Source organism: Gracilinanus agilis, chromosome 2, assembly GCF_016433145.1.
Source record: "Gracilinanus agilis isolate LMUSP501 chromosome 2, AgileGrace, whole genome shotgun sequence".
NCBI classification, from domain to species: Eukaryota; Metazoa; Chordata; class Mammalia; order Didelphimorphia; family Didelphidae; genus Gracilinanus; species Gracilinanus agilis.
Window position 1 is genome coordinate 33,887,508 of NC_058131.1, and position 26,686 is coordinate 33,914,193.

The 26,686-nt window shown below is 43.9% G+C and overlaps 1 protein-coding gene across 1 annotated transcript in view; it reads right to left on the minus strand.

Annotated features, from left to right (window-relative positions):
* Window positions 1-7,784: 7,784 nt before the first annotated feature.
* Window positions 7,785-26,686, minus strand: part of REEP1 (receptor accessory protein 1) — a 135,449-nt gene continuing 116,547 nt past the window's right edge. The window contains exons 7-9 of the mRNA XM_044663068.1: window positions 23,679-23,714; window positions 13,496-13,647; window positions 7,785-8,820 (exon numbers count right to left, since the gene is read on the minus strand). Of these exons, the coding sequence (XP_044519003.1) occupies window positions 8,749-8,820; window positions 13,496-13,647; window positions 23,679-23,714 (260 nt within the window). The 3' untranslated portion in view covers window positions 7,785-8,748. The remainder of the gene's footprint in view (window positions 8,821-13,495; window positions 13,648-23,678; window positions 23,715-26,686) is intronic.

Below are 26,686 nucleotides of genomic sequence, written 5' to 3' on the forward strand. Positions count from 1 at the left end.
GATATATGTTAAATACATAGGGTGAATTCACCTTCTTATTAACACCAAGTCATTCTATGTAGTCTTTCCTTCAGTAATCATTTAGTAAGGTCCTACTATGTGCTAGGCACTGAGGGTTCAAAGATAGGATAAAAAGGCTTTGCCTTCATGGAGCTTGGATTCTTATAAGGAAAATCAACATGTACCCAGAAATTTAACAGATGATATGAGGATAGGCTTCCTCTGGATGCTGGGCCTTTGAGCTGAGCTCTGAAGGAAGCTAGGGATTCTTTTACAGAGTGGAGGAGGAAGAGCGTTTCAGACCAAGAGCATAGCCTGGGCAAAAGCACAGAGAGAAGAGATGGAATATTGGGTGCAGTATACTCTTAGGCCGGTTTGATTGTCAGATAGAGTACATGCAGATGATGTGCACTAAGCTTGGAAAGGCAGGGGTTAAAAGGCCATGTTAGTCGCCTTTATTTTTTTCCCAAAGATGCTAAGCTTTCTCTTTAAATGTGACTTTGTTCATTCAGATCAGGAGGGAAAGGAGGCACAAGGGTTAGACAGGCTGAATTTTAAGTTCTTATTAAAGATCACTAGAGTACCTGAGGAGCTGGGGAAATACTTTGGTGCTCTATCTGGTACAGAAAGTCCTGTCACTTTGGATAAACAATATTGACTTTGCTCCATTTTACTTAGCTTTTTGTTGGGCTTCACTGTACAGGATTATGGAGGGAGAGAAGTATGAAAGAAATAACTGTTTGAATAGGATTCTCCATTACCATTAGAGAGTAGAGACATTTTTATGGACCCACCAAAGCAGAAAAGCATTGGGAGCTTAATGCCATTCATTTTCTCCTCACATTCTTTAGAAGGTAATTCTACTTATTCCCTCTGTGATATGGTGCACCAGTTAGGGTGAATGAAGGAATAACATGTGCACGTTTGGGGCAGGTACCTAGCAGATTTATTATTCAATAAATACTTGCTGAGTGAGTGGGAATTTCTCTTATTGGATTAGGGGGAATTTGCTGTGAGGAGTTATTGTTTGAAGTGGAATGGCAGGCGGTGTGGCAGGGGTAAGGAGGGATCTCCTTATCACACAGGAACAGAGCTGGATGGAGAGGCCCCAGGCAAGTCAACATTGCTAAAATAGGAAGACAAGCACTATGATGGTATATTCCTGACTGAAACTACATGGAAGGTTAGGCTGGGATAGACAGTTCCTTCAAACTAAGCGTTACACAGTGAAAAGGATATATTATCAGTTGAGGATCACTCTTCTCAATCCAGAAGGTTGAGCTTGGTCATGTCATTGAACAAATGAAAATAAGTCAAATATTTTAAATTGGGATGAGAATCAAGATTTGAGGTGTGGTTGGGTCAAGTGGATGGATGAGCATCTGGTTTTTGGTTTCTTAAATATTTTCAGTTCATCCTACTTCTGAATAACCACCACTCCACAATTTCCCTTATGTCTTCTCTACTATATTTTCCACTGACAAAGGTTTAATAAGAGGGACTTTAGGAGTACTTTTATTTTCTGTTAAATTCAGAATAAGGCAAAGTAAAAAATTGCTCATGAGAATCACAGTTATCTAGAGCAGTGATCTCCAAAGTGGGGTGCTTGTGTGAGGAACCTTTGGGTTATAGGACCAACCAATGAAAGAATAAGTTAACATCCCACTCTCCCCCATGATAATCAATCATGGTGTATGTCTCAAACACAGGCTTATCACCTCCTTTACCCATTATTGTCCAGCCTGCATTTTTCCCATCTCTCCCCTCCCCCCACTAATGCTGCCCCCTCTTCAAGCTCCCAGCTTTCCTTCCTAAACTAGATGTGAGTTGTTTGGTGTGATTATAACCATTTGGCACATAGGGCTCCAACCCCTTTTCCTTGCCTGCTGTGCAGATCACGTTGAGAAAATTTCCAAATCCTCAGCCCCCTTCTCTACCAGCTCTGTGTGCCAAGGAAATAGCTGCCGAGTAAGAATTTCACCCTCCCAGGTTTCATTTTCTTTGGAATGGATTCAGTTTTCAGTATTGAAATTTCCCTGCTTGGCTAGCTGCATGTTGCTAACTAATTGACTAATTAATAATTATCAGTTGTACTTTACAAGGCATACACTGATTGCTAAAAAGTGAAGTGATCATTCTGGCTTGTAGTCACAGGCCAAGCAACCATCTGCCCATGTAAAAAACTAGGGAATAATCATGAAAATCTTTGGTGTGTCACAAATTTCCTGGTTGTCTTGAGGCAAGGGCTTAATCATTGTTGAACTGGAGGTAAGCTTTTTTCTTTTCCAATAAAGACAAGTGTTCTATATTTGCTGATCTTTTCTATCACGACAGGGACTGTCAGGCATATATTCCCTAACAGAGAAAAATAATCACAATTTGTCCTTTCAAGGTAAAGGTGTTATTTTTCATGAGTGAGCAAGGAACTTGTTTTCAAAAGAACCTGCTGCTATAGAGTTTTTTGTTTTTTGATACTGGGTATTTGGAAATATTTTCATCATCATGTGATTTTGCTGCTAAAAACATGTTTTACCTATGAGATTTCATCTCTTCACATTTAAACCTGGAAACAGACTTTTAAAACCTGTTTTAAAATCTTTCAAATGACAAATTTCAGTGGATTTTCAAACTGACTGTTAAAAATACAAAAATTCTGCAACTTCTTAAAATAGGATTGCAAGAACAGTTGTTTGACATCAGGGAAAATGGGAATTTACTAGCCAGATTTTAAGGGAAATCTTTGAATAATTGTTGTTCAATCATTTTAGTTGTGTTCAACCCCATTTGGGGTTTTCTTGGCCAAGATACTGGAGCAGTTTGCCATTTCCTTCTCCAGCTCATTTCGCAGATGAGGAAACTTGAGGCCAGCAGTGTTAAATGACATGCCTAGGGTCACATAGGTAGTAAATTCCTGAGGGTGAATTTGAACTCAGATCTTTCTGGCTCTAGGCCCAGTACACTATCTGCTGAGCCACCTAGTTGCCTTGAAAAAAGAAATAGTTCAAACATACCCCTAATTTACTGTATTGCCATGGGCTGGGGTGTGGTGGGATGGATAAATTAATTATTTAGTTTTTTTATTTGTGTCCAATCCTTTGTGACTCCATTTGGGGTTTTCTTAGCAAAGAAACTAGAGTGGTTTGCCATTCCCTTCTTCAGCTCATTTGACAGATGAGGAAACAGAGGCAAGCAGAATTAAATGATTTATCCAGATGTTGGAGGGGATATGGCAAAATTGGGACATTAATGCATTGCTGGTGGAGTTGTGAACTGATCCAACCATTCTGGATGGCAATTTGGAACTATACCCAAAGGGCTTTAAAAGACTGTCTGCCCTTTGATCCAACCATACCATTGCTGGGTTTATACCCCAAAGAGATCATAGATAAAAAGACTTGTATAAAAAAAAATTTATAGCCACGCTTTTTGTGGTGGCAAAAAACTGGAAAACTAGGGTATGCCCGTCAATTGGGGAATGGCTAAACAAATTGCAGTATATGCTGGTGATGGAATACTATTGTGCTCAAAGAAATAATAAACTGGAGGAATTCCATGTGAACTGGAAAGACCTCCAGGAATTGATGCAGAGTGAAAGGAGCAGAACCAGGAGAACATTGTACACAGAGACTGATACACTGTGGTAAAATCGAATTTAATGGACTTCTGTACTAGCAGCAATGCAATAATCTAGGACAATTCTGAGGGATTGATGGAAAAGAACACTACCCATATTCAGAGGAAGAACTGCAGGAGAGGAAACAGAAGAAAAACAACTGCTTGAACACATGGGTTGATGCGGACATGATTGAGGATGTAGACTCGAAACGACCACCCCAGTGGTGTTCCATATCAATAATATGGAAATAGGTCTTGATTGATGACACATGTTAAAACCAGTGGAAATGTGCATCAGCTATGGGGAGGAGGGATGGGGGAGTGAAGAGGAAAGTAAGAACATGAATCATGTAACTATGGAAAATTTTCCTAAACAAACAAAACAAATGAATGAATGAGTGAATGAATGATTTCTCCAGGGCCACACATCTTGGAAGTGTCTAAGGCCAGATTTGAATTCAGGAAGATGAGTCCTCCTGACTCCATGCCTGGCACTCTATCCACTGTGCCACCTAGCTGTCCAATAATTACATAGTGGATGAAAAAATATCAGTTCAGAAGCACAGGTAAGGATGTTACTATTTGTATTAATGTGTCCTTCTGAGGAAACTTAATATGACCATGCTTAGACATTAAAACTAAACCATAGAGCAGTGATTCCCAAAGTGGGTGCCACTGCCCCCTTGTGGGTGCTGCAGTGATCTGGGGGGGGCGGTAATGGCCACAGGTGCATTTATCTTTCCTATTAATTGCTATTAAAATAAAAAAAAATTAATTTTCAGGGGGCTAAGTAATATTTTTTCTGGAAAGGGGGCAGTAGGCCAAAAAAGTTTGGGAACCACTGCCGTAGAGGGCTGCTGCTCAGTAGATTGAGAGCCAGACCAAAAGACAGGAAGTCCTCAGTTCAAATCTGGCCTCACACATTTCCTATCTTTGTGACCCTGGGTAAGTCATTTAACCCCCATTGTCTAGTTCTTACCCTTCTTCTGCCTTGGAACCAATTCATAGTATTGATTCTAACACGGAAAGTGAGGACTTGATGGGAACAAAAACAGAAACCAAGCCATAGATCTAGAACTTGAAGGGACCCTATAGACTAGAGTTCACTTCTCTTCATTTTACAGATTAGATGATTTGCCCAAGGTCACAGAACCAGGAAGAAGGCCAGATTTTAACTTAGGTCTTCCTAATTACAAACTGGCACTCTATCCCTATTATATTACCTAGAACATAACATTTTTGGTGGGTATTTCAATTCTTTAATGACTGACATTCAGGATTTCTTAGATTTCCATTTGTAAGGTATTTGAGCATTTAAATATATTTAGGTATGAACTTAAAAATATGATAAATTTAAAGAACTATCTTTATCTACACATAAGTAGGTGGCATGGTAGATAGAACACAGGGCCTGGAGTCAGGAAGACCTCAGTTCAAACCTAGCCTTATATACTTACTAGCTGGGTGACTCTGAGTACCTCATTTAACCTCTGTTTGCCCCATTTTCCTCTACTGTAAAATGAGGATAATTACATCACCTATATAAAACACTTCCTCCTTTCCTTTTCCCATTTCCCTGCCTTTTTCCAAAATGTTGGTCTGAGACTCCTTTTCCTTTGGCATATGTCTAATGTTATTTGGTTTTCCAAGCACTTTTCCTTCTGTCACCTCATTTTCTCCATAGGGTCATCCTTATTTAGAAATGGGAAGAGAATGGAACGAGCAAAGGAATCACTTTGTAAGCTGTTACAAAGGCACTGTCATTAATCCATTTTTAGAGGAATTCTGTGTTAAGTAATCAGCTACCTAGTGGCCAAACTTTTGAGATCCCTTCCCACCATCCAGACACAACAGAATAAAAAAAAAAATTCAACATTCCCACCATCAAGAAGAACTATTTTGTTTTTTAAAGAAAAGTTTAAGACTTTATTCAAGATGAATATATCAAGCAAGACGAAGAACAAAACAGCAGAACTTTGACCTTTGGAATACTGTCATGGACGTCACGTCACTCCTGGGTGTTGTTTGGTCTACTACTATTCTATGACAAATTTGTCTACACTGGTTACAAGAAGTCAACTATCATAAATATGCACAGTTATGATCCTTAATTCATCAGCTGTTTCTCCAAGGGTGAATTGTGAGAGAGTATGACTAGCGAGTGTCCTTTGCCATTTCAAACACTGTGCTAGATACAGAGCAGTGGGTACCCGAAACTAAGACAGAAACAAAACCGATATAAACCACAGTTGTGGTTGATCAGCATTCTATCACAAGGACAAGGACACTTTACAGTGTAAAAAATACATTTCAAAGAGCAGTTGAAGCTAGTGGACTGCTTAGTTGAAGCCAGGATGGAGCTGTACTAGACTACCTCTCCAATTTTATAAGGATTAGACCACTGCCCTCTTCCCACCCACCCCCAACCCCGACCAAATACATGAGCCCAAGGGCGATGAAAAAATATAAGTCAATACATAACTGTTACAGACCTTTGAGCTAGTATTTTGTAAACAACCTGTCTGTAATTCAGCAAATTAAAAACATTGTATTATCTCATCGACAGAGCACATCTCTAAGTGTACGTTTGGAGGCATTCACATTTCATGTCAATCTATACACAAATATACAGCTTATTGGATAAATACACATTTTGCCAGAGATAGGAAAACTTCTCAGTTGTACAGTGAATGTCCGAGAGAGAAACCAACTCCCATATTAACACTTGAAGGAAATTTGAAATCGTCAAGTTTACATTAAGACAGCAGCTTGGACACCTTTTATTATTTTTTACTAGAATGAATAGTAATACAGCATATAAGAGAGTTCTTCAAACATTTTTTTTGGCATAATTGAGTGCAAATTTGTCAGCTTCTACTTGTCAAAATTTCCTGTTGCATAATAGTGAGGAAAAAAAGCTTGCTCACAATAGGATTTTAATTTCTGCTAAATTTTTTTGTTTGCTTTTTTTTTTTTTGCAAAAGAAAAAAAAAAACCCTGCATAACTTAAGCATGCAAGCTGGGCCCCTCAAAGTTTTTTTCTGGGCACAGTCAATGATTCTGAATATTTCCTAGTTGCTACCTAAAAGGTAAATGTCTTTCTAAAGCATTAAGGGTTTCTATTGATAACTTGCTTGGTACATTTGAGGGAAATCATGTTTCTTTTCAGTAAGATGTGGAAGTATTGTGGCAAGGGGAAAAATACTCACTGCTCTTTTTTTAAAAACCAGTAGTGCTTAGGGTTTTCTCTTAACTCATTTGGAAGTGCTTTTAAACATTTTTTTTAGGATCCTATAAAATAACGGAGCCAGGGGTTAGACAATGGCAAGACAACTTCAAGGACAAACATTTCTGACCCTGCAAAAATCCAGCCAATTGACCATTTGCCTAGACCCCCTGCTGCAGCTTAACTAGGTTAACAATGGAACAATCTTGAATAGAGCCTGGTTATATATTTCAGTTGACAACAAGTCTTATGTGGTACATACACTTGTTTTCTAGCCTACAAGACAATTTAAGGGCCAACACGATAATCAGAGCTAAGTGATTGATTAATTGATTTGTGAACACTGCATGCAGAATACATTTACATCTCCAAAGCACAAATACTCAAGACTTACAGCTTCTTCCTCTTCTTCCCTATCCTAGGGATGAAAACACACTACCCTAACACTTACTAAAATGAAATTTAACCCAAGTTTTCCTCTTTTTTTTTTGGGAAAAAAAGATGATACTCTTAATTCTATACAGTGAGTCTGGAGTGAAGTCACCACCATGTCCCATGGGATGAGTTCATAAGACACGTCCCTTAAAAGCCACCATGGGCAGAGAAGAGCAATCCTTAGAATTCAGTGGGAAGCCGTATGTAATCATATTTTCTAGGAGGAAGTTTTGCCACCAGAACTCTTCCCCAAGTCTTTCTGGCTCCCATCTTCACAGATAACCAGAAGCATGTCTAGGATGTATTGGGAAGCCTCTCTTAAAAGTCAAAAAGAGGATTCTAGCATCTCTTTTCACATGATACTGATTTTGTGAGCTCTCCTGACACAAGGCTTTTCACTGATGGTTGCCTTCCCCCATCTCTCCCATCAGTGTCTGGTGAGAATGGTTTCAGCGTGGCTAGCTGAAGGGAAGATGATGGGCAATCATTACAGTGACCTAGAGCTTTTCAACCAATAAGCTTGTTCTGTGCATGAGTCCATATGACATTCCTGAGAGACAGGTGCATCCCCAGGAAGTTTTGTAAGGTTAAGGATCCTGCCTATGGTTACATCAAGCAGAAATGTCAAGGCCCCAATCAGGATTCAAGGGTTCCTGGCCCTGAATTCAATGCATAGACCTTAAACCCTTCATTGTGTGGTGTTCAGCTTCCTGGTACATGTCAGGGGGTCATCTGGAAAACCCTAGGGCTTACTGGGAATGGAAAAGAAAAACGTGGCAGAGAGGGGTGACTACCAGATCTCTCTTCATTCCATCTCTATTTTTTTCTGTCCTTTCTCATGTAGTGAAATACTTGCCAGGCACCTACTCGAGTTACCTGGAAGCTTTTACAAATTCTATATGGGAACAAAAATATCAGTGGGTTTGTTGCTTTGAAAAAGAACAAACCAACCCCGTCCTCCTTTTTTTCCCAGTCTCTTTGCATAACTATGATGGCCCCTGCAAGCCTCTTTATTTTAACCAAAAAAATACCATAAAATATAAAATACATGATGATCCAAAATATTCTTATCAAGGAGAGGAGATATTTTTAATTGCTATCGTTTGCTTTTATGGAGATAAAAACTAGGTAAACAACGGATAAATTACAAACTGATACCCCAAACACTTCTGTATTTCTGACAGCAGAGGCGATTTCCCCAATGATGTTCTTCAGTCAAGTTGATGACAATTGAGCTGTGAAAACTACCTGCTTCAGGGGATTTAAAGGCCACCCCTTGCTATCCCACCCATAGCTCCTTCCTCTGGGAAAATTAATTAAAAAAAAAAAGAGGAAGAGGAGAGAGAGAAGGCCATGAGTACAATGCTGCCCACTCAAAGCACACCCAGCTCCCAGATTTCTAGGTTATTAAGTAAATAGCTCTTTAAGGCAGAGAAGAGGCGTTCTGTGGATCCCGGTGCTGTTGGCTTGTCTCACATGGTTTCAGTGGCAGGGGATGAGGTACATTTCTTCCTGAAGCGAGAACGAAGGGTCCTAGGCGGTGCCTGTTGGGAAGACCACAAACATATAAATGCACACATATAAAATCACTTAATTTTATTCAAGATTATGAAATGATTGCACACTGTAAATTGAAGATCTAGGCAAGAGTAATAATCAAGGGAATAAAACGCAACATGGCGGAACAGACAATGAAGGCTGGCCTCAGAACTAAGAAAACCTAAGTTTTAAGTTTCACCTCTAGCACATTCTGACTATATGTTCCTGGGCAAATCACCAGGCAACTCTGCAGCATTTAAGAGTGGCTGGGTTGCATCTTCAAAGGGGGGTCTTACATGAGGAAATTCCTTTCATTGATGAAATTGAAATTGTAGGTCCAGATTACCTCCCCCCCCCCAAAATGATACTTCCAAGGGAACCCCCATCTGTGAGTCACAGGATTAAAGCTGCCTTTCAGCTTCTGTGGGAGCCAAAGACAATGCATGTGTGGAATCATAGAATCTCAGTGTTGGAAGGGCCCTCCCGGGTCATCTAGTCTGTGTGAATTTAACATCAATCTGTTCCCTTCTTTCTTTTTTAAAAGGAATGTTTTGAAAATCCATTTGGGTCTAACCCCCTGCCCTTGCAGCTTATCTGTATAAAGGGGACACACCTTGTGGCTCCTTGGCATTCTGAAAGATGTCCCACATGATTCCTAGTATTGGGATGGATGGATGGCCTCTGATCTGGACTGAGGTCAAGTCTGTCTAACCAGGAAGACCCAGAAAAAATGACACCACCAGGGAAATAATGGATCAGAGTTTGCATTCTTCTGGCTAGGAAGCAGCACAGTCTCTCTTTGGTATTCTTGGTGGGGCAGTGCATGGGTTTCTTTGCTAGCAGACAGGTCTTAGAATCAATACTGTATACTGGCTCCAAGGCAGAAGAGTGGTAAGGGCTAGGCAATGGGGATTAAGTGACTTGCCCAGGGTCACATAGCTAGGAAGTGTCTGAGGCCACATTTGAACCCAAGACCTCCTATTTCTAGGCCTGGCTCTCAATCCACTGAGCTGCCTAAGTGCCCCAATATTATTTCATTTGATCCTTACAACAACTCAGGAGTAGATGCTATTATTATTATCTTCATTTTACAGATAAGTAAACTGAGATAAATGGGTTAAATGAAGGGTACCCAATGTGCTTATGGCCACAGAACAGAAATGTAATCCCTTTTTCAAAGAGAGCCTTGCCAGCATGGAGAGAAGCCAACCTCACTGGAAATAGCCTTTTCTTCTGGATGTAGGTCTTCCCTCCATCTTAAAGTTCCCAGGCATACATACCCATGTCAGGCTTTGCAATGCAAGAGAAATCTTTTTCCTGCTTGCTTTTGGATTTGTGCTGTTATTGTCAGGATGGCATCTTGTCTTGCAGAAAGCATTTCCTTTCCATGGGGTGCATGTCTCCACTACCAGCTAGTCCCAGACTCCCCTATCTCTCCCCAGGGGGTTCCTCTGCAGGGTCACCAGTTACTAGGTCTCTTTCTCCAGGGAAGTGTTGGGTGATGCCTTAAGAAGCTGGCCTAGGGACAGCTCAATGGCTCAGTGGATAGAATTCCAGGCTTAGAGATGAGAGGTCCTGGGCTCAAATCTGGCCTTAGACACTTCCCAGCTGTGTGACCCTGGGCAAGTCAATTAACCCTGACTGTCCAACCTTTACCACTCTTCTGCCTTGGAATTGAGTCTAAGAAGGAAGGTAAAGGTTATATAAAAAAAAAAAGAATTCAGAGAAACATGGGGAGGTTTATATGAACTGAAAAGAGCTAGAACCCTGGGAACAACTTACCTGATAACCACAATGACCAATCAACATGCATTATTATTAAGTGCCTATGGTATGCCAAGTGCTGTGCTTGGCCCTGGAGATCTGAGTCCAAAGTATGAAACAACCCCTACTTAGTTTGAAAGACTAAGGGACTCGAGTGGAGGCAATGCACAGATTCAGGGGATGGATGACTTCCTGCCTCTCTGTGGAGAGGTGGTGGACCCTAGGTGTGAAACGAGCCATTTCCAGATGTTGCCAATTTATTGATTTGTTTAGCTTGATGATGATCTGTTACAAGGGTGAGGGCTACAAGGGAGGGGGAGAGAGTGAATTAAAGGGAAATGCCAGGTGCAAGAGAAATGGACGTTAATTTAACAAAAGAAATACACAAAAGAAAAGAAAGAAATCCAGAATGGGACACAGAAACAAATTGGATAATTTTATTATCAAAGTCTTAACGTGAATGTGAACGTCTTTTAACATAAACTATCTAACCGGAGTTTGCAATTTCATATACAATCCTCCCTTTTTGTGCATATTTGAATATTTATGTGTTAGTTATAAGTTTGTAATTGAAAAAGAATTTTTTTTTTATAGGACAGCAAATTAAGCAAAGTTATGTGTTTCAGGTCATTTGAAGTGAGGACAGTGGATAAAGTGCTGGGCCTGGAGTCAGGAAGACTCTTCTTCCTGAGTTCAAATCCAGCCTCAGACCCTTATTAGCTGTGTGACCCTGGGCAAGTCATTTAACCCTGTTTGCCTCCATTTCCTCATCTATAAAATGAACTGGAGAAGAAATGAAAACTACTCCAGTATTTCTGCCAAGAAAACCCCAAATGGGGCCACAATTGGACATAACTGAACGTTTTCAAGTGTAGTAATTATTACTACTCCTATTAGCTATATGCATTTTCCTCACAGGATTTATTCTGAGATCAAATGAGGAGACATGGTAGGTATATGGGGAAAAGCTACGGGTTTGGAGTCAGAGGGCCTGAATTTGAATCTCTGCCATTTACTAAAGGTGTGTATGACCTTAGGTAAGGAAGGTTTATCCATGCGACTTGAGGCAAGTCATTTAACTCCCAAAGTAAAGTGTTGGGGTTTGTTGTCTATACCTGGTTGTCTACAGCCCTGTCCCTCACCTGAGACCTTTTCAGGAGATTGTCAACATTAAAACTGTTTTCATAATAATAATGACATTATTTGCCTATTAAAATACTCCTCCCTTTTCCAAGTACATATCTGTGTGAGGCCAGATTTTCTTTCTATACTTTTTTTTTAAACCTTTATCTTCCATCTTAGAATCAATACTGTGTATTGGTTCCAAGGCAGAAGAGCAGTAAGGTCTAGGCCATGGAAGTTAAGTGATTTGCCCAAGGTCACACAGCTAGGAAGGGTCTGAGGCCAGATTTGAAACCAGGACCTTCTGTTTCCAGGCCTGGCTTTCAATCCCATTGAACCACAGAGCTGGCCCCCTTCAGCCAAAAGAATATCACAACAGATTGAATGCAGAAACAGCTAGGAGACTCCGGCTGTTTTAAACCAGACATTAGAGACATCTGCAAAAATATGGAAAACAATGTCACTTTTCTCCCTAAAATTTTTTTGGTTTGGAAAATATTTTTCATCATATATTTATTCAAAATTATTTTTCATAATACTATTAACATCAACATGTTATTACTTACTGTGTTAGAAATTACTATAATTACATACTATATTAGAAATGGAAACTGATAAAATAGAAATATATTAATTTAATATTAAATTTGATATTCATATTATTTACTATCTCTTAGAGAGAAGGTGCTGCCCTGCTCAGTAGTTTTATCCTCACGTCAGTGAAATTGCAAATGCAGCCCTTTCTCTATCCCTCCGTTCAATAGGACCCTCCACTGTATGCCTCCTCTCCATTCCCTCCATACTCCTTCCCAGGGTAAGACCCGCTCCTTAGCTAAACCTGCCTATGCCAATCTGTAGCAGATTTTCTAAAACAATTTATTTTGGGGTATTCTTACCTGCCCTTTTTGGCCCTCACTCCAATTCAAACACATACCCTAGATAAGAGATATAATTCTGCCTTGAAGCTCCTGGTGCATGATGTATGTGTGTGTATAATCCTGGAGTTAACCCTGCCCTGGGAGACGGCACCCTCAGAGATGGAAAAGTATGGGGGAGGGGGCGGTACTGTAAGAGGGAAATGGGTACGAGAGGCTCACAGCTTGATGGGATCTAGGATCAGAGCCAAGAAAACAGATGCAGAATGGGAAAAGGGATTGACTAAATGGAAGAGGAGTTGGGACCCCTGGCTATGGTAATAGCCAAAAGATCCTGTGAACAGGGCAAGGGTGGGTAGGAAATGCTGGCCTATGGGGAGGGGACAGGGTAGTCAAGATTGCTTCTGCCCAAGGGGGAAGACCACTGACCTGGACTGATCTTGGCTGGGAGTGTTCGAAGAATGGGTTACCTTGGTAGCTGGGAGTTCCCAAATTCATAGGTTAAGTTGGAGGGATTATGAGTCCCTAACTTCTCTGCACCCCAGGTAACTGGCAGAACTGGTGCTGATCTGCACTGGTAATCATAGGTCTAGTCCAAAAAAAAGCTCTAGGACCCATTAGGACAGGGGTCAGCAACGTACGGCTCTTGAGCCATATCTGGCTCTTTTGAGGGCCAGATATGGCTCTTTCTGCAGGAGCCATAAAGTCCATTTTTTTCAGGCACTGTTACAGGAGCGGCACTGTGAGCACTGCACGGCTCTCACAAGATTACATTTTAAAAAATGTGGCATTTATGGCTCTCACGGCCAAAAAGGTTGCCGACCCCTGCATTAGGATATCAGGCAAAGTATATTCTACAACCTTGACCATGAGGCTCGAGTGAGATACTCGTGATCTCTCCCACCGAGACACCAGGTACCTCCAGAGGTCTTTCCGTCTTCCGGGGTGCTTTAAACTTGTACATGTAATCCAACAGGTCTTCCTCTTCCTCATCGGAAAATACCAATGGGTTCTTGTCTCGTTGGGGCTTCCATAACTTCACACCCCCCTCATTCACATCTCCCTCAACCACTTAGAGTCCATTTAAAATCTACATAGAGGAAGACAAAGTATAGTGAAGGCGGAACAGGTGAGCAGTGTTCTCATGCCCAGAAGGAGTGGGACCACACAGGGTTAAAAATAATGGCACCACATTCCACACAACACTCCAGGCAGGGTTAAAAGCTCAAAGTGACCCTCAAAGAGCCAGATCATTAGTAAGGGGTTCTGGGAAATCAGTGACTCCTCCCTCCTTTTCAATTTACAGATAAGGAAACAGTCCCTCAGAAGATTTGGTTCTGTGTCTTCATCTGTAAACAAGAAAGTTTGACAAGACAATAAAATGCCAGCTCTTCAGTATGGCATTTAGCCTTCATAAATGGGTTCTAGTTCAACAAGAAGTGACCCATTTATTATTACCCAACCTGGACATTCCATCTACCACCACTTTGCTTTTGCATAAATGTTCCTGGAATACACTTCCTTAGCGACTTAATTCATCTTCCAGCTCCTACAGGAAACATCTCCCGACCCCCCCATATTGTTAGTGGTTCATCCTCTTCATGTTATCTTGTATTTACTTATCTGCATATAACATGGGTTCCTCAATGGAATGACACACTTTTGGGGTAAGGATGGGCTTCATTTTTTTTTCCTTTGTATCCCCAGGGCCCACCACAACGCCTGGCCCATAGCAGACTCTCATAAATGGTTGTTGAATTTAATTGAGTTAAGAGACTTGGCCAGAAGTGAAATGGGTTGTCCATTGGACCATTCTTCACTCACATCATCTCTTTTTGTGACCAACATCTCCTTGTGGTGTGATTTTAAAAAAGAATTACTCCGGCCACTCCTTCCAGATATAATTTATATTCCCTGCACCGAAAACTGAAGTTCTCTCCAAGGAGCAGCATTCAGTAAGCAAATTACCTTCTGAATCTAGAGTTGAAGAAGTTCAGCTCAATGAGCGTTTATTAAGTGGTCAAATGATAAGGCACTGGCCTCCTAAGCCAAAGCTCCTGGGTTCCTGTAACATCTGGGGGCATTAATTGAGAAAGCCAATGTGGCCCAGTGGATGGGGACTTAAGAGGAAGGAACATCTGGGTTTAAATTCTATCCCAGGACATGTGATTGAAGGCAACTCACTTAACTTGTTCACAGTTGTTTTCTCTTTTGAAGGTCTAAATCAGTGGTTCCCAAACTTTTTTGGCCTACTGCCCCCTTTCCAGAAAGAAATATTACTTAGCACCATTGGAAATTAATTTTTAAAAAATTTTAATAGCAATTAATAGGAAAGATAAATGCACCTGTGGCCATCACCTCTCCCCTGGATCATTGCAGCACCCACCAGGGGGCAGTGGCGCCCACTTTGGGAATCACTGGTCTAAATCAATAACTATATGGTCTAATAATCAATGATCCTGCTTTGTCCCAGGAACCATGCTGGTAGGGATTCAAAGAGAAAACTAAATGGCCTCTGCCTCAAGAAGCTTACACTCACTAGGAAAAGTTTCTTTGTTATAAGAGTCAAACATTGAACAATGATGGGATAATGCCTTGGTGTTCAGTGATTGATAGCCTTGCTGTTTGATGGATTCCTTTTTTTTTTTTTTTAAACCATTACCTTCTGCCTTAGAATCAATACTGTGTAAGGCAGAAGAGTAGAAAGGACTAGGAAATGGGGTTAAATGACTTGGCCAGGGTCACACAGCTAGGAAGGCCAGATTTGACCCTCTCAGTCCACTGAGCTATCCAGCTGCCCTCTGGATTCCTTTTTTTTAGACTCTCCCTTCAAGGAGAATCTTTATTTTATTTTTTTAAACCTTTACCTTCCATCTTGTAGTCAATACTGTGTATTGGCTCCAAGGCAGAAGAGTGGCAAGGGCTAGGTAGTGGGGGTCAAGTGACTTGCCCAGGGTCACACAGCTAGGAAGTGTATGAGGCCAGATTTGATCCTAGGATCTCCCATCTCTAGGCCTGACTCTCAGTCCACGGAGCCACCCAGCTGCCCTCTGATGGATTCCTTTTAAGGGGCATGTTGTCCAGCTCGCATGGAGCACTGTATGACACGAATAACTCAATGAAAATGAATGTTTACACTAGTTTGAACAACAAAAATCAGGGACCAGGAAAGGAGAGGAAAGATTTCCTTGGGGATTCCTAACTCTACTCACATGTGCTACCACCACATGCTCCTTTAAATGCAGAGGGCAACAAAGGAATGCGTTCACGTCAGTGGCAGGATGTGCTGATTGAATGAATTTAGCATTATGATGAAATAAACATATTTTTTCTGCCATAATTTTCATTGTTTAGTTAGCAAAGAGGGTGCCAGGTTTGGAATTGGAAGACCCACTTTCAAATTTCATCTGTGTGACTTTTGGTTCATTGTTTAATCTCTGCTTGCCTCAGTTTCCTCAACTGTAAAATAGGGATAATAGCATCTGTCACTCAAGGTTGTGATGAGGATAAAATGAGATAATATTCGTAAAGCACTTGGCACATTGTCTGACACAGTATATATATATATATATATATATATATATGTGATATATAATCATTATCATTATTATTAGTCACTTCTTTGGACCTCAGTTTCCTCATCTATAAAATGAGGAGGTTAGATTAGGTGACCTCTAAGGTCCCTTCCAGCTCTAAATCTGCGATCCTGTAAATGATATTTTTGTAGTGACCCTCATTTTTCAGATAACCTGCAATATATCAATTCCATTTTTGTTGTTGTTCAGCTGTGCCTGGCTCTTTGCGACCCCATTTGGGGTTTTCTTGGCCAAGATCCCAAAGTGATTTGCCAATTCCTTTTCTGGCTCATTTTCCAAGTGAGGATTGAGGGGCAAACAGGGTTAATTAAGTGACTTGCCCAGGGTCACACAGCTAGTATTGGTCTGAGGCTGGATTTGAACTCAGGTCTTCCTGACTCCAGGCTTGCCACTCTATCCACTGGGCCACCTAGTTACCCATAAATTCCTCTCTACCTCCTATACCTCTTCTGTAGTAAAGTTTCTCACATTGGAGTGTGACGGGGTATTAGAACTTATATTCACCTTATCAAGAGAGATGTTGCTAAGCCGTAACAATACTAGCCATGGGGGAAATCCATGGATGAAGAGAAGGACCTTTAAGGGTTTGGGCACAATGCTAAAGCTGTCCTCTGCTGCTGGCTGTTGCTGTTCCAAGATGCGGCCAACAGGTGGCAGCACAAGAACACAACAAGGTCAGCCAAGTCCCATCGCTCTGTGGGAATGGAGCGAAGGATGTGGCCACCTCAGAAAGGCTGCCCGAGTCCTCTGGACACAGCCGGGTTTCCCAGATGCTTAGCCCGGCAGATTTTGCTGCTCTTTGACTCCTCAGTTTCCCTCCTCTTCCTGACACAGAGAGCGTCCGAGAATTTAGATATTTCCCCTTTGCCCTGGTGATTTGGGTGGAGATACACAGAGATGCGTCTGATTGACTATTAGAGTGATTTTGTCAAGTCACTTTACTGGGGGTGGGGGGATGCGGGGAAGGGATTGAGGGAGAGAGACAGAGACACACACAGAGAGATAGAAGTCGGGAGAGAGGGAAAAAGGGGAGGGGGGAGAGAGAGAGAGAGACAGACAGACAGACAGACCTGGGTGGAGATGGAGGGAAGGGGACAGAGAAAGGGGGGAGAGAGGGAGAGGAGAGAGGAAAGAGACAGAGGCAGAGAGATAAGAGAGATGAGGGTGGAGATAGAGAGGAAGGAGGGAAAGAAAGGAATAGAGAGAGACAGAGAGAGGAGACAGAGAGGGAGAGAGACGCAGGGGAGAAGGGGGAAAGCCAGAGGAAGAGAGAGAGAATAAGGCAATCTTGCCCCAGAGAGGGGATATGCCTTGCCCAAAATCACACAGTAAGTTACAGAGCCAGCATCGGAACTCAGGTCCTCCGATTACCAATCAAGTGTGCTCCTGATATACTCTGATGAGATTTTATCTAGAGTCCCAAAGCTTGGCTGGTGACATCAACAGCAGGGTCCAGAGGAGCCGCCCCTCCCTCCCTTCCAAATCATTAAAAAATTCGCAGTCTGTGCCCACGTAGGTCAGTTTGGGACATTCTGCCTGTCAGAGGGTATTGGGTTCTGGGAAATCTTCCTGTCGTTAGCAAACACATGAGCCCGACAAGCCCCAGGTCCCAAGCCCAGCTTCTCTCCAGCCCCTCAGGTTAGTAGGCAGAAAAGCCTATAGAGGTCTGCTCTGCTCTGCCCTGCCCTGTCCCCTGGGCTCCCCAGCCCCAGCCCCTCCCAGGGTCCCCAAATGAGCAAACAGAATCCGTCAGAGCCCAGTTAGTGAGAAGGCAGCCCATGCGCCTACAAGGAATCACGTGCACACCCGGAGCACTTACAGCAGAGTCCCGTCATAGTGACATAGAGAGAAGAAAAGAATATACTGTTAGCCAAAGAAACCACACACACACACACACACACACACACACACACACCCCTGCCCTTGGGGATCCCCCAGCGCCTCCCTTTCTTTAGACTGACCAGTAAGTGACTCAAGAGTCACCTGAGGCAAATCCACCTTTTAGGGGAACCTTTAGAGGCCCGGATGTGCTCCTGTTGCTTTTTTTTTTTTTTTTAACAAACAAGAGGAAAAACCAGATTCTGTTTTAAGAATCCAGAAAGGAAGGATCCCTACATTTCAGTTCTATATTGTGTATGGGAGGAAAAGGGAAATGAGAGGCAGATCCAGAGTCACACACACAGTGAGATGCAGAGGCAAAGATGGACCTCGAGGCAGAGGAGACCTGAGAGACATAAGTAGGAGAGATGGCATCAAGGAAGGCGGGGGAAAGCAGAGGCTGGTCTATAGTATTTAACAGCAAATTGCTGTATTCACCCCCTATTGTTCCTCAGATACTACACCTCATCTCCTGTCCTCCAGCCTTTGCAATGGCTGTGCCCCATGCCTGGAATATTCTGTCCCTTCATTGTTTTTTTCTTTTAATCTTTACTTTCCATTTTATTTTTTATTTTTTTACTTTTAAATTCTAAACATTTGTTTGAGCTGCTGGTCTGACCATGTCAAGCCCATACTCAGTCCCCCTATTCCCACCCCAGCTGGTAGCTCCTTCCCTGTAAGGTTACCTTTTACCTTTTCTCTCTATTTTTCTTCTCTCCCATCAGAAAACACTCTGCCTGAGGGAAGGATCATGCTTTGCCTTCTTTGTATCCCTTGTACAGAGAGCCTGGCACATAGTAAGTGTCATTAATAAATATCTATCGATTCTCCGACCCATCTGAGAAATGGGCATCTCAGTCAGTCATTACTTGTTATTCTAAGCCAAGGGTTGGCAACCTTTTTGGCTGTGAGAGCCATAAATGTTACATTTTTAAAAATGTAATTTCGTGAGAGCCGTACAGTGCTCACAGTGCCGCTCCTGTATCAGCACCTGAAAAAAAAAATGGACTTTATGGCTCCTGCAGAAAGAGCCATATCTGGCCCTCAAAAGAGCCAGATATGGCTCAAGAGCCATACGTTGCCGACCCCTGTTCTAAGCTATCACTTGTTGCCGGTAATACCAACTTTAGGGTTTTCTTGCATTTGGTGTACATTTTGTGAGAGCATCCAGGTAGTGCAGTGGCTAGAGCACTGGGCTTGGAACCAGGAAGCCTCCTCTTCCTAAGTTCAAATGCTGGGCAAGCCGCTTTATCTTCTCTGCCTCAGTTTCCTCATCTGTAAAATGATCTGGAGAAGAAAATGGCAAAGCCCTCCAGGATCTTTGCCAAGAAAATCCCAAATGGGGTCCCAAAGAGTCAGACAGAACTGAACAACAACATTCAATGGTCCCAGGACACTTGCACCATTTAAGAGATCCTTTCTTTGAGGGATAACGTTTTGTGACTGTCTCATGTGGAACTTATACCCAGTATCGACTGTAAGTCAGAAGATCTTAGAGAATCAAAGGATGTATTAGTTCTAAGGCAGCAGCACACTAAGGGCTAGGCCAGGGGTCAGCAATGTATGGCTTTCGAGCCATATCTGGCTCTTTCGAGGGCCAGATGTGGCTCTTTCTGCAGGAGCCATAAAGTCCATTTTTTTTCAGGCTCTGTTACAGGAGCGGCACTGTGAGCACTGCACGGCTCTCACGAAATGACATTTTAAAAAATGTGGCGTTTATGGCTCTCACGGCCAAAAAGGCTGCCGACCCCTGGGCTAGGCAATAGGGATTAAGTGACTTGCCCAGGGTCACCCACAGGCCATTCTGTTATTCTAGTCAAACTGGCTCCATTTCTCTACTGAGAAAGGCAGTTCCTTTCAGTGGTGGCAGGAGGAGCCCAGGATAATGAAGCACTGTGGGACCCCGTCATCTTCCCTTTGGGTCAGCCCTCCCTTTTGCCAGCAGCCTCTAATTCCGGGGCTTACCAACCCCCCTAAGACTTGGGCCATCACTTGCGACAGATACGCAAGCTGGAGACCAGAAAAATCTCTGTGAGACAGAAGACAGAAATTCCCTAGAAAGGGAAGAGGAGCGGTTGTTGGGCTCTAGGGGGAGAACAGGGGCAGCTTTTGAGAAAATGGTGACTGGCCGTCTGTTGCAAATGCTTTAACTCCTGACCTGCCTGGAGGCCAAGAACTAGACTAGTGGACATGGAAGGATTCTCCCAACCACTCTCTACTTCCAGCTCTAGAGCACCAGGCTTGGACAGATGGCATTCGTGAGAGTCACGAAATCTGAGAGTTGGAAGTGACCTCAATGGCCGTCCAGGCTGACCTATATGCAAAAGGACTCCTCCACCACAGAGTACTGGACGAGAGGTTTTCCAGTCTCCTTCTGAGGACCTGCAAGGAGAGGGGGCTCACCACCTCCTCAGGTAACCCATTATATTGCCTTTAAACTCTTACCTCCTGACTTAGAATTGGTACATATATTGGTTCTAAGGCAGTATACCGTTGGAATTAAGTGACTTTCCCAGGGTCACACAGCTAGGAAGGGTTTGAGGCCAGACTAGAACCCAACCAAGATCCTTCTGTCTCCGGTCCTGACTCTCTATCCACTGAGCCACCTAGCTGCCTCCCCATCCCCTTTACATTTTTTTTTTAAACATTTATTAATATTTATTTTTTAGAAAAGTTAACATGGTTACATCCCTTTACATTTTTTGACAGATGTCCTTGTTAGGAAGTTTTTCCTGACATCAAGCCTCAGTTGACCTCTCTGTAACTTCTACACATTGCTTCTGGTTCTACCCTCTGGGGCCAAAGAGAAGCAGTTTAGAGGCAACTGTTATACTAGTTCAAATCCAGTCTCAGATACTTACTAGCTGTGTGACCTTGAGCAGGTCACTTAAATTTTGTCTGCCTCAGTTTCTTCTACTGTAAAATGGGGATAAATAGTGCCTACCTCCAAAGGTTGTTGTGAGTATCAAATGAGATCCCATTTGTAAAACAGGACACAAAACCATATTTGTAAAGCATTTAGTTCAGTGTGTGGCACATAGTAGGCACTTAAATGCCTATTTAAAACCAGAGTCTTTTATGACAGCTCTTCAAATACTTCCTGTCTTCCTCGAGTCTTATCTTTACCAAATTAAAATCTCAGGTTCTTCTCATGTCTCTTATTTACATTAATGTCACTATATCAGCACAAAACACTCAATTCTCATCCTGCCAGGGACCCGATTCTAAGGCGGGACAGGTCCAATTAGCCTGGATAAGAAGGTATCCACAGACCGAATCTCTTTAGTCCCTGTTTGTTTCTGCCTGAAATTCCACCATAAAATGTTGCTTCTAAAATATCCTTTGGGGGGGGGTGTTAAAATTTTATATCATATCAGTCATTTATACCTCAGAGTTTTTCTTTCTTTCCTTTTTTTTTTTTTAAACCCTTAACTTCTGTGTATTGGCTCCTAGGTGGAAGATTGGTAAGGGTGGGCAATGGGGGTCAAGTGACTTGCCCAGGGTCACACAGCTGGGAAGTGTCTGAGGCCAGATTGGAACCCAGGACCTCCTGTCTCTAGGCCTGGCTCTCATTCCACTGAGCTACCCAGCTGCCCCTATACCTCAGAGTTTTAACAGAAGGAGTGTGGCCAATGCAGGATGACGCTGGCATAGGTAAGAGAAGTGGGTTCGAGGGGCAGGGATATTTGACAAACTAGACATACCTATTTGACAGTTGGATTTGACAATCCAGCCAATCTCTGAATCTTGTCCAGTCCCCCAACCCTTTTTTGGGGTTCTCAGCCTCCTACTACCTGTCATCTCCACTTCCCCTGCCCTCCTCCACCATCTCAGCTTCCCTTTCCTGCTCAGGACCCAGAATTTGAGCCATATCTGGTGGCTAGCCTCCCTCGACCCAACTTTTGTTTAAATAATCTGAGGGGCAGCCTCACCTGCACACCATCTTCAGTGGAACCTTTGACGGCCACGGTATGGAGCAAAATTCAAATCATAAGAGAGGAATTTAAGTTGAAGAGGATCCAGAAAGCTAGCTCTGAAGTCAGGAAGAACCGAGTTCAAATCCTCCCTCCGACATGTCCTAGCTGTGTGATCTAAGCACAGTACTTGGTACATGGTGGGAACTTAATGCTTCTAGAAACAAAAGATTCATAGCAGCACTTTTTGTGGCCGGAAAAAGAGCGAGTCTATTGGAGTGTGGCTGCCGACAAGTTACAGTATGATAGGATGGAATCTGACTGCTCCAGAAGAAAGGATGAATATGAAGAAGTCAGAAAAGCATGGGAAGAATTCTGTGAACTGAGGCAGGTGGAAGAAAGTGAGGAAACAACAACAATGAAAATGGAAAGAAGAGAAAAAGATGAATGAATGTTGTCTGGACCCTGATGAAGAGGATAATATAATTAGGACGATAATGGCCAACATTTACAGAGTAGGTTTTTTAAAACTCTTATCCTGTCAGGGGGCAGCTGGGTAGCTCAGTGGACTGAGAGCCAGACCTAGAGGTGGGAGGTCCTGGGTTCAGATCTGGCCTCAGCCACTTCCTAGCTGGGTGACCCTGGGCAGGTCACTTGACCCCCACTGCCCAGCCCTTTCGGCTCTTCTGACTCAGAATCAATACTAAGACAGAAGGTAAGCTTTGAAAAACAAACATAGATAGTATCCGTTGAGAAAGGCAATTCTGAGCAGTTACGAGAATGATCGAAGACCCCCAGAGTTTCTTGTCCACAAATGGAGTGCCACAGATTCTGAAGCCACCAAGGAGAGGAGCCGGATGGGGATAGGCAGGGAAGGAGTGGGAGAGGGAGGCAGGGGGCTGGACGAGGGGTGCAGGAAGGGAGAAGCGGAGGAGAAAGGAGGGGGGTCTGTCTCCCCCTTGCATAGCCCAGGCCCCCGGCACGTGGCCCCTGCAGCCTGGCAGCGTGGTCACCCCCATCCTTTCCTCCTTGTGTTCTCCTGGGGCAATGAGCCATCTCAAGCAGCCGGGGATGCCAGTTAGTCCAGCTGTGGCTGGTGGAGGCCGGGGACAGGACAGGGGGCCAGCTTGGTCATTAGCTCAGTAACTTCACTGCTCCAAACTGTTAGGGCCACGCGGTGAGTCGCCGGGGATGGCGGGGGACGGAGGAGAGAATCCCCAGTGCCGGGAAGGGGTCCCTGAAGCAGGGGTGGCTTGGTCTTGGGGTTTCCCAGCTCCATTCACAATGGAGGCTTTGGGAAGGTCTGGGTTTGCTCCCTCCAAGTAGGGAAAAATCAGGGCTCTGGCCCTTGGACACCCAAGGCCAGGGGGCTCAAGGGGACATTCTCGGTAGCATCAATAGGGCTGATTCCTCCAGCCTCAACCTCCTATGACCTGCCAGAGAACCCAAGACCACCTGAGGGCATTTTAGACCTGCCAGGGAGCTCCCTCCCTCTAGACCACCTCCATCCCCTTATCCAAGATACAAAGGGATATGGGGAGCTACGAAGAACCAGGATTCCTCTTCCTCCCACAAAGCAGAATACAAAAACCAGAGAGCCGAGAAGGGGCCCCCAGAGACGTGGGCCCCAAGCGGAGGGTTAGAAATGGTTTACGTCACAGCCATCAGGTCAGCACACAGCAGAGAGGATGGACGCAAGGTCCCTCCCACTCACCTTTCCAGGTCCTGCATGAGGAGCAGCAAGTACACACTGCCAAGGAGATAGAACGAGTTGGCCATCAGTGATGCTCTGCCGGGCAGATGCAGGGACGTGGAAGTGGGAGACCCATAAAAGAGTGGCAAAAGGCATCGAGGTGGGGTCAGAAGACCCGAGTTCAAATCCTACTTCTATTCCTCATAAGTGCCCAATTATTTCATCTTTTTTGGGTGAGCCTCAGTTCCCTAAGTAAAATGGGGGCATGCTGTCTTGATCATGGTCTTCTCCTGCTCTTGAAATTCTTATAAAACCTTTTATAACCCGAAGTGATGGAGAAATACGATTTCTATAAACACGATCATCCAATATCCCCCAACGTACTCTACTGTCCTGGGATCTTGAGCTCCTTCTTAGGAAACGAGAGGGTTCGACTCCATGGCCTGGGAGGGCCCTTCTGACCCTTCCTTCCATTTATTTTATTTTATTATTATTTGTTATAATTATGATATATATTATGTTATTTTATGTATATCATTATGTTAAATTATTATGTATATAATTATGTTAAATACATTAAATAGATAAATATATATTAAATCTGTCTATTGTACATATATTTCTCTTAAGAGAAATAGAGCAGGGTTGCCCCAGAAGATGATTCCACTTCTAAGCTAAGCTTAACCCCAGATTGCAACTTCAAGCTGCCTGGGAGCCCCCCACATTGTCCATGTGAGTGGAGGGAGGAAGTGCTTGCTTTGGGGGGCTGGACAGAGGGGTGGGGCATGCAAAAATGTCTTTGGGCTCTGGGAAGAGGGGGACGGAGCAGTTCTCCCAGTGCCGGCTGGGCACGCGTGCCAATACTTCGCCAACGCTGGCCTAAGCCCTAGAACCTTTATGGGCAGACCCAGAGGCAGCACGGTACGGTAGATTCTGAGCCAGAGGCCCTGGGCTCGAATTGCACCGCTGTCACTATTGGTGGGATTGGAGGCAAGTCGTTTAATCTTTCTGGGGCTCATTTTGCCCATCTGTGAAATGGGGGAGAGGGTTGTACTAGCTCTCCTTTAGGGTCTCTTCCGGCGCTAAGTCTTGGCTCTCCTGGTGCCGCCTCCTCTTCTGTCCCAGCATTACCAGATGGGAAGGAATCAAGTTTGTTTCTCTTGGCCCCAGAGAGCACAAGGGCCAGATTTAGTCTTAGTGGAAGGAAAAGCTTTCTAAAAACCCTTCTAGCGCGGTAAAAACAAATTCTGGATCACACGCCGCTTGTTTGGAAGTCCTTTTCTTCCCCTCGAGAGTCTCAGGGACAGCCGCCCGGCTCCGCTTTGCCAGAGCTGCTGTTTTCCCGGAGGCCGTTTCTATTTCGAGGCTGTTGGACAGCTGCAGGAATTCTATACTGTGGCCTCAGTCCTCTCGCCTGGGTCAGCACATTGGCCGGCCCGGCCTCTTCCCCATTCAAACCCCAACCCCAGGGGAGGGGAAAGCCCCAAGTCAAAGGGAGCCCACAAAGGGCACGATCCACCTGCCGAACCGTGACTCATCCAGGGTCCTTCCAGGGCCGAGCCCTGCCGCTCCTGGGAAAGCGAAGTCCGTGAGGGGGACTCGCTAATAAATGATATAATAACGCTAGATGACGTCTGTACGAGTGCTTTGTGGAAAAACAATCTACATACATATTTTAAACCCTTATTTTCTCTCTTAGTAAGGACTCAGGACAGAAGGGCAAGGGCTAGGTGGATGGGGTTAAGTGACTTGCCTAGGGTCACCCAGCTAGCAAGTGAATGCAGCCAGATTTGAACCTTAATTCTAGACTTGGTGCTCTATTATGTCACCTGTCTACCTTTTGTGTGCTTAATTATTATTATTAATACTAATAATAACCCTTACCTTCTGTCTTAGAATTAATATTATATACATACACTTGTTCCAAGGCAGAAGAGTGGTAAGGGCTGGGCAATGGGGGTTAAGTGACTTGCCCAGGGTCACTCAGCTAGGAAGTATCTGAGGCCAGATTTGAACCCAGGACCTCCTGTCTCTAGGGCTGGCTCTCAGACCACTGAGCTACCAATTAGCTCTTTTTTGTTTGTTTTTTAAAACCCTCACCTTCCATCTTGGAGTCAATACAGTGTATTGGCTCCAAGGCAGAAGAGTGGTAAGGGCTGGGCAATGGGGGTCAAGTGACTTGCCCAGGGTCACACAGCTAGGAAGTGTCTGAGGCTGGATTTGAACCCAGGACCTCCTGTCTCTTGGCCTGACTCTCAATCCACTGAGCTACCCAGCTGCTCCCTACCAATGAGCTCTTAATGGTTAATAGAGGCCACTTGGGGGTAGGTAGATAGGACCGATCTCAAGGCTCTCTTACCTATTCTGGCCCTGGGACCCTGGGCCAGATACAACCTCTCAGTATTCTAGGCATCTCTAAGACTTTAAGTTGCAAAGCGGGTGCCAACCTGCCTTTCTTTATCTGGGAGCGCCCTAAATCAATGAAATCCCAGGTCCAGTCCCAGAGGCAGCTTCTTGGTGTCCCAGTGGTCAGAGGGCCTGGCCTGGAGTCAGGAAGACTCATCTTCAAGAGTTCAAAACTGGCTATGGGACACCGGGTGAGTCATTTCACTTCACCCTGTTGGCCTCAGTTTCCTCATCTGTCAAACGGGGCAAGCCGCTCCAGGATCTCTGCCCAGAAAATTCCAAATGGTTTCACAAAGAGCTGGACACGGGTGGTGTCCGGTCCCTGGGCCTCAGTCTCTTCCTTTGTAAAATGAGGGCGTTCGACTTTCTAGGCTTCCAGCCAGGCTCCTTCGAGCTTCAGCATCTACAATCCCATGTTTTGGGAGGGAGCCATCACATTCCTATCCCTCTCCTCTTCACGGCTAACGGAGAGCTGCCTCCGTGACGGTGTCTTGGACGATGAAAGGGATTTCACCAGGACGGTCTTGGCCCGACAGCCCAAGGGTCGCCGGAGCCTCTGACCCTGCCCAGTTTCTAGTGTGTGCAGGCTTTGGGTTTGTCTGTTGTTTCAGATGTCTTTCCAG